Source organism: Saccostrea cucullata, unplaced genomic scaffold, assembly GCF_032062105.1.
Source record: "Saccostrea cucullata isolate Sc308-1 unplaced genomic scaffold, CSIRO_AGI_Scuc_v1 ctg999, whole genome shotgun sequence".
NCBI lineage: Eukaryota > Metazoa > Mollusca > Bivalvia > Ostreida > Ostreidae > Saccostrea > Saccostrea cuccullata.
Genome location: NW_026933174.1, coordinates 352,830 through 369,916, shown reverse-complemented (window position 1 = coordinate 369,916; position 17,087 = coordinate 352,830). Strand labels below are relative to the sequence as shown.

At 31.9% G+C, this 17,087-nt stretch overlaps 2 protein-coding genes across 2 annotated transcripts in view; one reads left to right on the top strand and one right to left on the bottom strand.

Moving 5' to 3' along the window:
* LOC134237456 (uncharacterized) overlaps window positions 1-11,777 on the top strand; it is a 30,410-nt gene extending 18,633 nt beyond the window's left edge. Inside the window, exons 23-37 of the mRNA XM_062719544.1 lie at window positions 2,611-2,720; window positions 3,454-3,528; window positions 3,727-3,744; window positions 5,710-5,782; window positions 6,712-6,841; window positions 6,973-7,054; window positions 7,446-7,640; window positions 8,367-8,496; window positions 9,148-9,264; window positions 9,525-9,631; window positions 9,964-10,088; window positions 10,394-10,548; window positions 10,983-11,219; window positions 11,432-11,545; window positions 11,697-11,777. Of these exons, the coding sequence (XP_062575528.1) occupies window positions 2,611-2,720; window positions 3,454-3,528; window positions 3,727-3,744; window positions 5,710-5,782; window positions 6,712-6,841; window positions 6,973-7,054; window positions 7,446-7,640; window positions 8,367-8,496; window positions 9,148-9,264; window positions 9,525-9,631; window positions 9,964-10,088; window positions 10,394-10,548; window positions 10,983-11,219; window positions 11,432-11,545; window positions 11,697-11,719 (1,691 nt within the window). The 3' untranslated portion in view covers window positions 11,720-11,777. The remainder of the gene's footprint in view (window positions 1-2,610; window positions 2,721-3,453; window positions 3,529-3,726; window positions 3,745-5,709; window positions 5,783-6,711; window positions 6,842-6,972; window positions 7,055-7,445; window positions 7,641-8,366; window positions 8,497-9,147; window positions 9,265-9,524; window positions 9,632-9,963; window positions 10,089-10,393; window positions 10,549-10,982; window positions 11,220-11,431; window positions 11,546-11,696) is intronic.
* A 966-nt stretch (window positions 11,778-12,743) lies between these two features.
* LOC134237455 (uncharacterized) lies at window positions 12,744-15,084 on the bottom strand. Its single transcript, XM_062719543.1, has 2 exons — window positions 15,070-15,084; window positions 12,744-14,537 (listed from the first exon to the last, which is right to left on the bottom strand). The coding sequence occupies exons 1-2, from the start codon at window positions 15,082-15,084 to the stop codon at window positions 12,744-12,746; spliced, it is 1,809 nt and encodes a 602-aa protein (XP_062575527.1).
* Between the last annotated feature and the right edge of the window lie 2,003 nt (window positions 15,085-17,087).

The window sequence follows — 17,087 nt, the reverse complement described above, 5'->3', positions numbered from 1 at the left end:
ATTAAGGAATGAGGTAAAAAGTTGAAGTAAGCAGTTTGAGAAAAATAAATAATCTCTCCTCATACAAAATTAACGTCATTAGAATCTGCCGGAAAATCAAGGGTCATACAACTTAGATCTGTTGATTTGTACCGCATGAATTCTAAAATGGCACATGCATACAATCATTGACAATGTAGGGTTTACAATTATAATCGAATATTAGGTAAAAGCAATTCCCAGAATCAAAATATCATGACTCTCCGGTAAATTAATAATAGTTAACATTTTAGTCTGCATTCAGATGAATTTAACTTGATTAAGTATAAATGTTGGCGCTTTGTGTATTGGGGTGCAGGAAAGGAAATCCACCAAATCATACGTCATCGCGGCAAAATGTCAAACATAATACCTTTCTGCAGTTCCAATACAATTTGCACTTCAAATGGCAATAATTTTCATATGTCGTAAGTGCATTTGTATGTTGAGTTTACAGTGAATTTTTTTTCTTTGAAAGCCATGGAGATACGAGAAATGACAGCATGGATCAACAAACCTGTAGGGTAGAACCTTCGCGAGCCCAACGTGTGTGTCAGCGAGATCCCGTTTCTTCTTTATCCAATGATTATATTAATCTCCCAATTAAATTGTTGTCAGGGAAGTTGCTTGTAAATTTCAAGCCCTATTTTTGGTTTCGTTTTTCGTTTTGGTTGACTTTGTCAATGTAGCAGGCCTACTGGGCTTCCCTCTCTTACCATGCTGCTTTGTTTTGTCCAAGATTTTTAATTAATTTTTGTGTGAAATGCTATTAAAATATATAAGTCGTAATATTAAAGAGAAAAAATTAACTTCAATTCTGTGTCCAAGTACCTTTAATATACAAAAGAAAACTAGTACATATATTTTCTACAATAATAACAATAGGCAACTTATATAAAAGAAACTAGTACATGTATTTTCTACAATAACAATAGTTATGGAGGATTGAAAGGGTGGAGGTGGGTAAAATTTGTAAACCACACTTTCGGAGCCCGAAGTTGATAAGGATAAGGCTAATAGCCGTAACTAGAGGGCGCTTAAATATAAAACCCGGAAAATCCCTTCGGGACCCATGGATTCACACAAAATGGTGGTTAATAAAAATATTCAATTTTGTTCGCATTTAGATCACATAAATTCCTATATATACATAAAATACACTTGTTCATTGTTGAAAACTTCTTTATTTAATGAAAATTAATATAATGTAGCTTAACTTCTTTATTACTTTGTAAATATAGAGAGTTGTTCATTAGTGATTTTGAAAAAAAAATGGCTCTCACGTATTTAAGGGAAACAAATATTTTAACTAAAGTGGTTGAAACTCTTTATTGACAATTGTGAACACTAATAATGCAACCATCTTGCATGTTTTGTTCATTTTCGCTAGAAAAATATTTCTACACAGCAAACAAATTTAATTCTTCAAACCTTCCAATCGCAGATAAACTACTATAATTATATATTATAAATTATAAATAAAAAAATTATGCGTGCCAATATCAAATTGAATAATAATTAGATCAATTGAATCTGTTATTTCTTTGGAAGTTTAAACGGAAAAACATTTTTAAAATGTTAATTCTATTTCATTAATCTTTACGAAAGGTTTTCGCAAGATGAAAATAACAATGTTCAACAAACGTTTCTGTTAATGATAAACATGGTTATACGTTTGAAGTAAAAGCCCTGAAAAAATAAACATTGCAAAATATGATTATCACTCACCAAAAACACACTGCTGAATAAAAAGAAGAAATCTTTAAAAGTGCAACTAAAAATGAACTTTTGCGCTCGGTTAAGCACAGTCTGTTTTTAACAAACATCTAAACCAGTCAGGCAGATGTCTGGCAAACCTGTACTTAAAATCAAGATTTCAGGGTGATTACCATCTAAAGGATCTTAATATTGATCTTTCAGTCATGCTCACTTTCTTTAAAAGTCATTTAATCCGTGTACTTTCTCTAAAAAAAAAGTAATAAAAGGGATGAAAATATGACCCTTTTGAGCTACATGAGCACACTGGGTTGGGTCTTTAATTATCTGTTACTTTACAAATAATAATATCTGTTCTGATGATCAGAAAATGATTTCTTAATGTGTGTTTTTATCCTGTTCATATATTATATAATGCACGGTACAACATCTCGGAGGTATACCAGAGTGTGGGAAACAGATGAAGATGAACCCCCTCTCTTTGTTTCTGACTGTCATTGCTATAAGCTATGGTCTAGCTTTACCAAGTGGAAACGTTTCCAGGAGAGGTGAATAGGTTTTTTTCTGAAATATCTTTCGTTAATAAACAAAATGTCTTGTCCTAAATAGATGTAATAACAAAATGAAATGAACGTATGATTAAAACCTGAACAAGTTTTAATGACAGGATCATCAGGAACATATGTTTGATCCCTTATCTATCTTTTTTGAATTTTTTTTTTAATAAAGTTCTGAAGAAATTTAGAACAAATAATTAATTTCAGATCTTCACTTTTCATCAAACTTTTCTTGCTATCTGCATGCATTTGGCTTTTGAAAAGAATTTTATAAATTACAATATGCATGAATATCAATATAATCAAAAACACATTTCAGCTTTTGCCTCGGCATCAACATCGTTTCACTTACCCTCTGGGTTTTACTGGTATCCCTGGGAAATGTTTAAGCAAGTGGATCAATGGCAACCAAATCTCATCAACTCCTGGGTAAGTAATACTGTTTTACGTAATAAAAAAAAACGGATTTAATGTGTGTTTTTTTAATTTTGCTGTTATCATAATTATGAAATTTATTTTGAAAAGTATCATTTATTATTGTTTTTCTTTCTTTTTAATACAAGGATAAGGGGTTTTGTAACACACTTTAACACATTTAATTTTCATTATGATAGAATGCAAACTGAGAATAGTAGGAACTTCTTTATTTTTTTTTTTTAATTTTGCTGTTATCATAATTATGAATTAATATCATTTAATTGTTTTTCTTTGAATACAGGATGATCACAAGACACACCGGAAAACAATGATCTTCTACGCATAAGGTAAAGATTTTAAGTTATTTCGGATTAATAATTTAAAAGATTTGGGTAAATATCAAGAAGTTATTAAGGTGATTCAAAAAATTACTAAATATCATCAAATCCTATTGATAATAAAAAGTGATTTCTATACCTAAAATTAACTAACTGTGTTAAACAAATACTTTTTCTTTTTAGAAATAAAAATTCTTGATCGGTTTTATATATTTGTGTGTGTCTTTTAAACAAAAAAAACGATCAATAGTAAAGCCACAGCAAAATCTTTTACATCTATTGATTGTCCAAAATTGCAATAATAAAATGATAACTTTATTCATCTCCCTTTAGTCAGATTTTAGTAACTCGTGTAATATACAGCTATAATGGTCCATATGTTTAACATTTCTTCCTACAAATTACAGCCTCTTGGAATAAACCCGGCTGCCAAGGACAGCGTCAAAGTAGCTGCTGTTGATCACCATGTTATTCCACAAGCAGTGAGTGTTGGTTTTAGTTTTATCAATCATTATTAATTCTGTCTTCTATTGAAACCAAAGAAGACAAAAAACTAAATTACACTTTTTTACCTAATTGCAAAGGCGTATTATTCTCTCTCATATTTGATTTGTTTTGTGAAATGTCTTTCACCCTTCTGAAGATAAACTTTGCGTAAAAATTACTCAAATCTTTTGTAGGGAGGTTCCTTTGGAAGGGTATGTAGAGATTACTACATAGCATTCATTTCGTAGACCAATTTATGACATTGCAACATTGAAAATAAAATTATTTCATATAATTTTTAGCTCACCTGTTCAAAAAGTGTCCGTCTGTTATCTGTAAACCTTTCACTTTTCGACTTCTTCTCAAGACCCACTGAGTCAATTTCAATCAAACTACTTGCCACACAGGGAATTAAAGTGTGATGGCATTTTTCTTTTCAAGAACCACTGAGCAAAAAACGATGATGCTTGTATGAAACCTTCTTTACATACTGCAGATACAAGTTTTATCTTATTACGACCATCGTGGAAGGGCAGCCCCGCGAGAGGGAGTCGAAGTAATATATAGGAAAATATAGAAAATGTATCTAAAATCGTCTACTTTAAAACAGTAAAGCCATGATTATTTATAATATAATAGAAGTATGGGGGTAGGGGCTGGGTTACAACAGTGGGTTAAAGTTTTACATAGTATGATTCAGCTGTGTAATAATTAAACATTGAAGACCTCAAATAATTGAATTACATTACAACCCTTGGAATGGACTAGCCAAACTAAAGGGTTTATAATGCTTTGCAATGCTTAAGGAAAGTCAATTGAGCTGAAGAGGTTGGATGCTGAATCATCAATTTAGAAGTTAAGTTATTCCATCCCTAACAGCAACAGATTCAATAAAATTTAGTACATAACATGTGTGTAGATGGTTAATTCTATTTTATTTAAACATAATTAATTATTTATAATTATTATCACGTAAGAAAGGAATGTGTCCTAATTTATGGCCTGGAATTTGGTAAGGATTATCGCCCTCTCTTTTTAATTATTAAAAAATAAATTTAAAAAAAAATTGTCTTGTTAAAAAAAATCTTTCTCAATAGTCATTATATTTTCAATAATTTAATGTGTCTTTTCACCACAGTATTAATTGATATTCTTATTATTTGATTTTTTTTTTTAAATTTGTTGTCCCTATAGACTTCAATGCAATCTTTGTTAATTAACTACTGCTTAGTCAATGTCATTTTTTTAACTATATCTTTGGTAAACCTTTTCTACTATGAAATGATTGAAAGTTTAAACTTTCTCTTTGTGAATCCTTTTCTACTACGAAATACTTGAACCCGTACATAGGAAATATCTTTAGAATCTTAAGCTTCTCAAGAACAACTTAGCCATTATTAGTCGTGTATGTATTTATACAGTATTAACTTATGTATTATAGATTCACGTTTGCTCAAATCATAGGGGCACAACAGAGGGTCAATTAAGATAAAGTTTAACATAAGAATATATAAGAATCATCTGAAAAAAAAATCGTTTGATCAAGAATAGCAAAACCATTATTTATGTCAAATCATTAAAGAAACAACCTCAGATTTAAATTTAGGGTTGGGCAACAATGAGAGCTCAGTGTTTTACACAAGAAAACATACGATTGATTGATTGTACGTGTTTAACATACCATTCAAAAACTTTTCAGTCCTATAGAGACTTCAGTATATACTGGTAAAGAGCTTCAAATTTAGACCAAATTTTATTGTCCCAATTAACGCCTGTCGTGACATGGGACCTCGGTTATTAAGGTATCATCTGAGGGACCCACAACATTCACTTCAAAGCGTCGAGCGCTTGGCAAACGAAATGCTCTCTCTCTTTTTTTACTTAAGTCAGTCGCGGCCAGGCATTGATAATGGAGCAAGAGCTCTACAGAATTAGCTACCGTGATGAATAAAAAAAATGGGGGGAGAACAGCAAAGCCATGATTAGTAATATTGATATGGAAACGTCCAGAGGTCATGTAAATTAGAGCCCCTCCCCCTTCTGTTCAATACTGAAATGATATCTGCCTTTTCCTCGCCACTGAGATCAGGTGAGCAATGTTACCCATGGGGTTTTAGTTTAAGTTTATTATTATAAGTACGTTGAATTCTCACAAGGCAAACGTCTATATATTTTAGAAAAAGAGAAATTTCCTTAAAAGTGCTGTACTATGGGAAAATAATATAGTCCCATATGAAATTCAATCTGGATGTAAGTCTCTTTCTTTTTCCCTTTCTTTCTCTTTCTTATTGTGTTTGTTTAAATTTTATTACATAAACTTTCGTGAAAGAAGTTAAAGTTACAAGCTTTAATATTATAATGCTTAATTTTAAATGTTTTTTTTTATTTCCAATCAGAATAACTGATTGTACGGAAGCCCATTTAGGACCTATCAAAAAATATTTTTGAATTCGTTATAACGAATTTTAGAATTCGTTATAACGAATTTAATTTGTTATAACGAATTTAATTTGTTATAACAGATTCATTGAATTCGTTATAACGAATTTAATTTGTTATAACAGATTCATTGAATTCATTATAACGAATTTAATTTGTTATAACAGATTCATTGAATTCGTTATTGAATTCGTTATAACGAATTTAATCTGTTATTACAGATTTATTGAATTCGTTATAACCAATTCAAGAATTTGGTTATAACGAATTCAAGAAATCTGTAATAACAGATTAAATTCGTTATAACGAATTCAACAAATCTGTAATAACAGATTAAATTCGTTATAATGAATTCAATAGATCTGTAATAACAAATTGAATTCGTTATAACGAATTCAATGAATCTGTTATAACAAATTAAATTCGTTAAAACGAATTCAATGAATCTGTTATAACAAATTAAATTCGTAATAACGAATTCTAAAATTCGTTGTAACGAATTCTAAAATTCGTTATAACGAATTCAAAAATATTTTTTGATAGGTCCTAAATGGGCTTCCGTATGATTGTAGAAATCGCAGATGTAAAATAAATGTTATTATTGTTCTTTTCACTCAGTGGGTTTGCTTAATAACTATTTTCAACATATCACTCTATTTCTTTTGCCTAATCTGTCTTTTTGGGTACGTCTGAAAATCAGATTATGTGTAAAGAAATATATGCCTTATCTCGTTTAACAGTTAGTCCTAAAATGCAGCAATATATCCAGGATGCTTTTAAAATTTTCCATGATCTAACCTGCCTTAAGTTTGTTCCACGAGCCCAAGCCACTGGTTTGTCGCACAATACATATCTTTTCCTTTCCCGGGGGTAAGAGTTTATGTAATTTACCACAAAGATTTCTCTTTTTTTATATTTCGTGCAGTAATATAATACTGTTTACCGCATATTGTTATATTGATAGAATGGTGAATGAGATCTTAATTCGGTACTTTTTACAGACGAGGATGCTTGTCCTACATCGGTCGTGTTACATATATGACTAGTCAGGAAGTCAGCCTTGATGAACCTTCCTGTACAAAGGTAGGAAACTTTTTATAGACTCCCAATATATTCTTAATCTCGAAAACCATGGATATTTCGAACTGTATTAGAAGTCCCAACTACTTACTCTCAAGTTATTTTTACCCTTGATATCGAAAATATTCGGATATCTCAAAAAATTTTCACTGTCCTTATAAGGCTGAGATAAAGATGTAAAGACTGTTGTAAGATTGAAAATAATAAATATCTTTCATTGGACTCAACAGACTCCATGTATAAAATATACATATATATACATAAATAAACAAAACAATTGATGACCGAGAAATTTGAGTAAAATATGTGGGTTTTTTTCTCATTTTAATCAATCAGGTATGAACATCCTTTAAGTATATTCTTTATATTTCATTAAAAACAAAATCAATTTCAGACTCAAACTGTTGTACATGAACTGATGCACGCCGTAGGACAAATGCATGAACAATCGAGGCAAGATCGCGACAAATATATTGAGGTTTTCTTTTCAAACCTCGCCCAAGGTCAAGAGGACAACTTCGTAAATGACAAACCGACTTACGATAGGACTCCATATGATGTTGAATCTATCATGCAATATCCACTTACTGTAAGTATTATTATATACACTTTATCTCAGAAGGGCGTATTTTCATTTTTCTTCAGAGAATATTTCTTAAATATTCTGATTTTTTTAAACAAAAATATATATTTATTGGAATTTCAAAATATAAAACTGTTAACATTTATTCGACCTGTAAACATATGTAACTCATTTTTCTCTTGATTTCTTTTTCTTCCTGCTTTTGTTTTTAAAATATGAAGAACTTTACTTGGTTTATACTAAACTTGTAACTCAGTTTAAAAAAAAACATTGCACTCTTTTGATAATTTTCTTTTCCATGTATTTTTCGAGAAAATAGCTGTGCAATGAATGGTACATGTAACTGAATGTTAGAATTCTGGAATATGCTAATAACACCTGCGTCCATACGACGCAAAGGAATGCTTTTCTTTACTTTGGACAGACAACTTTATATAACTCTATCATAAGTTCATAACACTACTAAAAGGCTTGATGAAAACCAGTACTATTACTTTAAAATGCAACCTTTCATGCAGCATGTTACACAATGAATAAACATATTAAGCTTTAATCTTTAAACTAAAATTTAATCTTTCATTTTCATTTGTTTTCGAAAAAAAAATAAATGCTCGTTCCAGAGTTGTTCTTTCATCAGCTGTCCATTAGGTAAGTTTTCTCTTCTGTACATTCCAGGCATATTTTTAATAATTAAGACTGTGACAATAAATATTTCTTTAAATGGTGTTCTAGGCTGGTGCTTCCAGTCCAGGTCTTCGAACTATGAAGTTAAAAGACAGCCGATTAGAATCTCTTGTTGATACAGCCCAGACTCTCACTCACAATGACGTCAAAGAAATCACAATAGCCTATAGTTGTGCAGGTATTAAAGTTGTTTAATTACGAATACCATTTCTAATTTAAAATGAGTACATCAATTATAGTAATAGTTACTTTTTATTGTAAAATACTTATAGAACAATTCTCGATCATCCTTGAACTTTCAATAACGCATGGCAATCTCAAAGCTCCATAATTAGCTTTTCTTAAATTCTCATTGGTTAAGAAACTAATAACATCAGCAACTTTCAACTGTTGCTGACAACGATGAGTTGATTTTAACCCCAGCTCTCTGCCGTATGAGACGCTGTGATTGGATCCTTGCTACACTTATTGACATTTGCCCGATTTTCTATCACATGTATATCTCTACAGTGAATTTGAAAGGTGTGTAAATTTCAGACACTAATCATGTAACATCGATTATGTTACGCCTTACTGAAAGTCCAAGGATAACAGAGAATGCACCATCTTTTATATACAGTAAAAAACTCCAAAATTACAACTAGATATGGACAATTTTGAATTCTTATAACTTATAAGCATAGTTCGTTAAAGACTTTGAGTTTAAAATGTGTTTAAAGGGGAAAGTTAAAGGAAAATATTCCTTCGCCATAATTAAGCTTCATTTCGTTAAAGCGTTTTTGCCATATGTATTATAATGTACATTATTTATATTCAATGTGTTTTAAAGCAAACTGTCAGAATCCCCCTTCGTGTCAAAACAGCGGATTTGTTGCTCACACCTGCCAGTGTATGTGTCCTGCAGATCTAACCGGTAGTACCTGTGAACAGGTGGACACGGATTCAGGTACGAATTTTGTTTATAATATATTATCACATGGTTGGATGAATCTACAATGGTTTTCTCAATGGACTCTTTGGAAGTTCTTCAAAATGAGATTTACACATATAAAACATTTCAATTACGGAACGCAGTAAGTTGAAAACGAAAACCCCAAATGTTTCAAATTACTGATCTGTTTAAACAAATATTGTTAATTCATCAATATCAGAAAACACCTATCTTTTTTTACCTGACATGTTATATGAATAAAATAAAATTTTCAGACTGTGGTGGAATCATAGATCTAGCTGCTGGACAGGAACACAATATTAAGTCCCCAAACTACCCCAATACTTACAGTGTGGATAAAGAGTGTGTGTGGATGATCAGGGTATATTATTGTTTACATGATTTTTATGATAAAGCATTTTTAAAAATTTTAATTAATTATACTAGGTATGCAGATCATAAACATTGACATTCAATTCGTTAATAGGCATATATACAGCTCTTTAAATTTGTGTTCGTTTGTGTGTATACTCAGTTTCACTGCTGAAGCTTTCATAATGTTGATAATTATAAATAATCATGTACAAAATTAGCCTTAGCAATTGTTTTGGACTTGATTTGTTTTAAAATTCAGATTGTTAAATAAAACTTTTTGCAAAAATGTTTATCAATAATGTTGCAAATAAAGGTATTCTCATAAACTTTCATTTCTAGGGACCAACCAATTCGAATATAAAACTTACAATTCAAGAACTAAATTTGGCAAGAAATACACAAACTTCAGCTTGCTATCATTGGCTGGAGATCCGCTATAACCTTCTAGGACAGACCGGAATCAAGTGAGCTTTATTATAGCAGCAAATTAATATGATTCAATACCTTAAATATCAAATTTCGAATAACATATAACAGTATACATAGATCGTATCAGTAAAATTTTCAGCGAGAATTCAATTTTGGAATTATTGGCGAGGGTTCTGATATCGCTAAAATTGAATACCGCTAACAAACTAGTATTTTATTTTCTTTTTAAGTTCTCTCTCTTAATCTAATGTATATCGCGGCAAGAAAAATTGTTTATGCGCGAAATCTTATCAATAGAAAGCTTTATTGCTAATTAATCGTAAGAGACTTTTCTTTTCAGGCAGTGTAATACTCCAGCAAACCAAGTTTTAGAGTATACGACAACTGACGATGGAAACAAAAACATTATGATCCTGAAGTTTGACAGCAGGCTATCCAGAGACCAGCAGCCTTCTCAGAATCAGAGGTTCGAGTTGAAGGTCCAAGCCATTTCTGGTAAGATACTGAAAGATTGTTCTCAGATTTCTACTGAGGGGATTTTTAGATGTTTCGAACTTTTTTATAAAAACAAAAACTTAAAAATGGATCGTCATAGAAAGATCAAACTTATAATTAACAAAATGAAAATCTAAATGACCTAGAATGAAAGCATTCTGAATTTCGTTGATTCAAAATCCATTATCAGGTCCAAACTAAAAGATTCTGTAACCTTCACACAAGTCTGTAAATCTCAGATTCATAGTCCTAGAAGATTAACAGCTTATTTTACAGAAAAGAACACGTCTTAACTTACTCGAAACATACTCATCGCAGTGTTCAATGTTTTAAAACATGTTTCCCCATCTAGCACATGTAGATGATGTTTTTGGAATTTTTCTATTTGATGTCATATTTCAAAATTAGATTGCTATTACATGCTTTTCATTTAGGATCAACAAACCCTACAAACCCTTGTAGTCCCAACCCATGTCAAAATTCCGGAACTTGTAGCGTTTCTGGTTCGTCTTATACATGCACGTGTCCTTCCGGTTGGAGCGGTACTAACTGTGAAATTGCCTCACAGTCCTGTCAGCCAAATCCTTGTCAAAACGGCGGGACCTGCCAGTTGTCCGGAGGCAGTATCATCTGCAGCTGTACCTCTCAATATACTGGACCCAACTGTGAACGTATGTTTTCAAACCAGGGTTTGAAAAAAATGTTTTTAACATTTTTTTTTGTTCTATTTTAAGTTTTACTGGCTCAAGCTACCAGTTTTCAATCCATAATGTTTGATAACATTTTTTGAGTTAAATCCAATTTAACCCCTTTTATATGAAATAAAACAGATCGTACCGTTTTGTTTGGTCGAGATGACTAAGAATACTTTTTCTTTCCACAGAAACAACACAGTTATGTGATCCCACCTATTGTCAAAACGGAGGAACATGCCAAGTGTTTGGAGGGTCCTCATATTGCATCTGTCCCAATCCATATTATGGTCAAAACTGTCAATGTAAGTTTTAAATAATCACTGTCATTACAAGGATCGAACTGATTGTTTTAAAACGCTTTCACAGTTTCGAGATTATAATCAGTGGTTCTAATATTGAAATTTTTCTATATTTATTTGATTAAAACACTTACTTTGCTTTTTATTTTTACAGATTCATATTTTGGAGGAAGATGAACAATACTGGAAAACAGTACTTATATGATTACTATTAGGTAAATAAAATGCCATCACAACTTCTTTTTGTCTTCATTGACTACTTTAAGAAGTCTTAGAAATATACTGTGCCAAATAGAAATGCGTAAGTTGTATATTTATGTACAAGGAAAGTGTAAATTGTTTTTTCTTATACATACTTACCCATAGTATAGTAATGCAAGTGAACATTATGACGTCATATTATGACGTCATTATTCTTTCCCATTCAAGGTAATAAAACACATCAACAAAAATCGATAAAAATTTTAGGAAACTTACACTGGACTATAAATTTTTACCCTAGTTAAAATAAAAAAAAACTATAACTAAACAATTGCACTGTCGACATTTGTGCAGTAATATCTTGAATCCTTGGAATATTCTGCGCCTTTTGAAAGATGTGTAGCCTGGTATCTCATGGATTCGTGGTACTTACCGATTCGTAATCAAATAAAATCGATTAACAAAACTTTCAGCTTATTTTTATTGTGATTTAATAATAATAGGATTTAATCTCTTCTTTAGTAAAAAAATTGTATAATTTCATCACTTATCTGTGTCAAAATTCACCTTAAAATGTGTGGTGTTTACACCACTGTAGACAAATCAAGCGTCTCATTGATTCGTGGTATGGTACGTCATCAAAATCTGAGTTATTTGTATGGCGTGCTATTTCGGGCACAATTGCTTAATAAAAAGATAAAAGATATCGACGAAAATCGTTGTTTTATTCCATAGAATAATAACTTTGATAATTTAACAATTTATTTAAATATAATTTTGCTGTAAATATACAATAAATATACAATTATATTTAAACAAACAACAATTATAATAAATTACAGTAGAAGTGATAATTAAAACTAAAAAAGATACTTGTAACAGTAATTGATATTAGATTCAATGTTTGTAAAATATAATTAAATTTTAATCAGACAAGAGACATATAAAACTGATCAGACATAAAAAAAGGTTAAAATAATAGTAACATCATTTGATTTCATTACTCACAGTGAGGGCATCTGAATGTGCTCGAGGTACGAAGCACTCTTACATTGGTACAGAATTTTAAATGAGTCCAGTGGGAACAGAAGTCACACTTCCCCCATTGGACAAACAAAATACCGGGTATGCTTCTCAGCCCCGCTGGTTCCCACCTCTGACAAACACAGCAAACTTCATCTTCTGTTTGACCTTCACTGTCACTACCATCCTCAATAATCGGATCCGTGGTCTTTTTGGATTTTTTGACTTCTGTTGTTGATGTTCCAGATGTGGATGGCTGCGTGTCCTCAAGAACCTTCTTCTTCTTCTTTGCTTCCGCAGATTTCAGAATATCCTGGTTTGTTTTCTTCAAAAGAGAGCCAGCTAGGAATGGCGGGATGAATTTTCTTTTTTTCTTGCTTTCTGTTCGGACTTCTGTAATTTTTCGACTGCTGAAGAAATGTGGGGGATCATTACATATACGTGTCTGAGATAATGGCTCCGTTGTGGCATGTTCCTGTTGAATTGAAGAATCATGACTTTGAGAACTTGGATGATCATGATCAAAATGAGCTTGGAAGCATGTTTCTGTCATCTCTACATTCTGTTGAGGTTGATCAGCATCTACATAAATTATTGATGGAGCCATCTGTTGATCTGTAATTGCTTTTGGGTCAACTGGAAACACACCTGTTTTTCTGAAGGCTGAAATTAAGTTGTCCGGACACATTGCTTTAAGGTAGGGTGTTGCTGTGAGCTCTGCAATATCATACCTAGTTATATTTCTCCCTGGGTGCTTCTGTAAGAACACAGCACATTCTCTGTTATAGATTTTTTTGAGTGGCCCAAACACCCCAACATCTAATGGCTGGGTCAGATGGCTGCTGTGCGGAGGGAGAACAAATAATATTATGTTATTTCTTTGTGCCCAGTCAGTCAACGTTAAGCTAATATGGGATCGATGTCCATCTAAAAGGATGAGAACAGGGTCCTGATTTTGTATCCTGGCATTTGCTACAAAATGGGTTGTCAGGTACTGTTCAAAGATTTTGCCATTTGACCAACCACTATCACTCATTGCTCCCGAAGATCCAGATATGGCACCATTTAGGAATTCAGCATTCAATCTTTTACCTGGGAAAACATAAAATGGGGGCAAAAAATGACCTGCAGCATTTCCTCCGGCAATGATAGTGATAGTAGAAGATCGTGGAGATGTTATGGATTGAGGGTTTACATCTTTTCCACAAACAATTTTGGGTGGCGAATGGTCAGTCGAAATTCCTGTTTCGTCAATATTGAATATTTGATTTGGTTTGTCCGATAATTCATGTTTTGTTAATATTGTGGACAGTTCCTTGAAATAAGCTTTCAATTTTTCAGGGGATGCATTTTTTGCTCTAGCAATTGAAAGTTTTTGTGGTTTCACCAGTTTCAAGTCAGGCCAGCGGCGTAAAAAGCCATAAAACCAATTGTTACTGAGATGGTCAGTATTTTCCTTCTTTGTGTGAAGCTTTTTGTTTAGGGAATGTGCATACTCTCTTGCCATCCTCTGAATGTCCATTTTTGTATAACCATATCCGATTCCGGCCATATATATTAGATGCTGTGCCAATGCTTCTTCCTCTTTGAAAGTAAAAATGTTATCATAACCTAATTTTGCAGTTAGTGGAACTTTTTCCTTTACTCTGTCCCTAAGAGTTTGCTCTGGCACGAAAAATACCCTAGACGCCTTATAAACAGACATTCCCTCTGACACAACAGCATCATATGCACGTTGAAGATTTGCCTTCTCATACTGATATCTTTTTCTCTTAAAAAATTATCAAAATTATTTAGTTTACTGCAAATACCTTTATATAATTTAATTTTAAAAGTGATATATAATCAGCCACTTCCTTCAATAATTTACTTTATCAATAAATTACACGTTTTGAAAAGATTTTTTTATAATTAAAATTAAAATTAATATTTATAAAATTAAAAATTGGATTTAAAATGGAATTTATTTTGTCTTTGAATTCTTGATGCAAAAAGTGAGAAAAATAATTTTAATTTGAAGGAAGAATATCTTATAGTTTTTACAGCACTTGTAATTGGGCTGCTGATTATGACAAATAAAAACACTGATATTTAACGCTAGCAACTTTCCATACTTTATTCAATGCCTAGCAACATCACTTGATATAAACAGTCAATCATGCAGACGACATCTGGAAATTCATTTGAAATCAATTTACCTATTATTTCTTACCCCTTTAGCTATTTTTAGGAAAACAGGTATGTCTTCCAAAAGTGACTAATACGGATGTATACGTAATTTGTATATTTTTTGCATTACTTACCGAATTTTCCGTCATTTTCTTTGAATTATGCCCCTTTGCTTACACCAGGAACTCTACTTTCGATTTCTCAAAATAAATTTCTGGAATATTGCATTACGCGTGCGCAATGACGGATAAAGAAAATACCACGAATCAATGGGTACCACGAATCGATGAGAAACGACCATACCTTGTGTCTGTAAAACAAAGTAAAGTATGCCCTTGCGCTGAAGCAATTTTGTTGATGTTTCTGATATATACATTTGTGGTATCTCTTCATTATATAAACTTACAGAGAACAAATATCTTTAATAGTCCTATTGCACGTTCGGGTTCGTCATTTTAATTTTGCTAATAATATATGCATGTCAAAGGTGAATCGGGGATTGTAAACAACAATGGATGCCTGCGTAACTCATAAAGTTGTAAACAGGGTTTTATTTTAATTCATATTTCATAACTTTAATATTTTATACATTAGTATAGACATAATGTATCCCGGCGAAAAGGTGTGCATTAGATTATTCTTATCTCTGGAAAATTAAGACGTAACAAACGTTTGCCTAGAGTTGGTGATGTTCATCAGCTGTACATGTAACATTGAAAACACTGTACCTGAGTCTGTTTTGAGAAAATAATTGAGTTTAACTGTTATAAGTGCCCTCTGAACCTGTAACTCGGGGTAAGTGACCAAAAAATAACAATTTCAGAATATATTAATTATAAAGGTGTAATCACTTAGAGTTAAGTGACTCATGTTATGCAAACATGATCAAAAAATTATTTTTACTCCTCCCAGAAATAAAAAAAAAATATTTACTAAATTATGTCTGAATTATCCATAGCTATGTAAAAGACTGTTATTAAACAGAATTATACAGAGCATATGTTTATTTCATTAATATCATGTCATCAAGCCGACCAAGTTGCTAACATAATGTAAAAGAAATTCAAAATTTCAAATATAGAAAAATACGAGGGGTGATCAAAAAGTTCACGAACTATCTATATATCTACTGAACCATAATTCAGAATTGAAAAAAATTGGTACACACATCACCATGCACAAGTTCTATAAAAATGATACTTGATATTTTGTCCAGTGAAAGCGAATTTGAAAAGAGATCTGGTTTTAATTAAGCAATTAGCTATCAAAGACGTCCAATTTACACTTTGAAAAATACAATGTAGTTGAATATTTTAACAATAATTTAATTATTAAATACCCAAGATGTCGTTTACTTCAGATTTTAAACGTATTAGATATGATAAAAAGGAGGCACACATTCTCTATCCACCTTGAATAAACGTCTCTCCCGAGACAGAAGATTTGGGTTTTGATGGTCGACATGCTTATTTTTGGAAAGGATATTCTTATCCACCTATTCTGTTTCCAAGATTTGACCATTTCTGACAAATGAACTTTTCTTTTTATGAAAAGTAACTTACATGGAGATAAATATAAAACTCAGAAAAATCTTTCAGTTTTTGTGACAGAACGCTACGGAGAGGGTCACGTGACCGCCTATATCACGTGATTAACACATGAGCAGAACGTTGGCAGATGTTCATTAAAATTGGAGAGGACTAATTTAAAGTATAATCAATACTGAAACCAAATATTGTTTCTTTTATTGAAGTTATTCAATTAGTTCGCGAACTTTTTGATCACCCCTCGTACTCCTCATTTTCTAATTTTTTATTCATCAAAATTAAATAGTCTGTTTTTCTGACATCATCAGCAGGCATCTGGCTAACCCCATGTCAGCCGGAAGGAGTGATGTGGCACAAAGAAAAGGTAAAATTTTGTTACAGTAATAAATTACTTAAATCTATATTGGCCATTATCCAGTCAAAAAGTTCTACGGTATCAAGTAATGTGCTTGTCACTGGTTCTCCCACCCTAGCACTCTGAAACAAAATTGATCATATCCTGATGCGTTGATGCTGACTAAATATTTTGCTGTATAGCAATGCTTATCCAACACTGAATCCGGTTACCCCCAAGAATAGCTGCAGAACTGCCTGTAGCTCTCCGA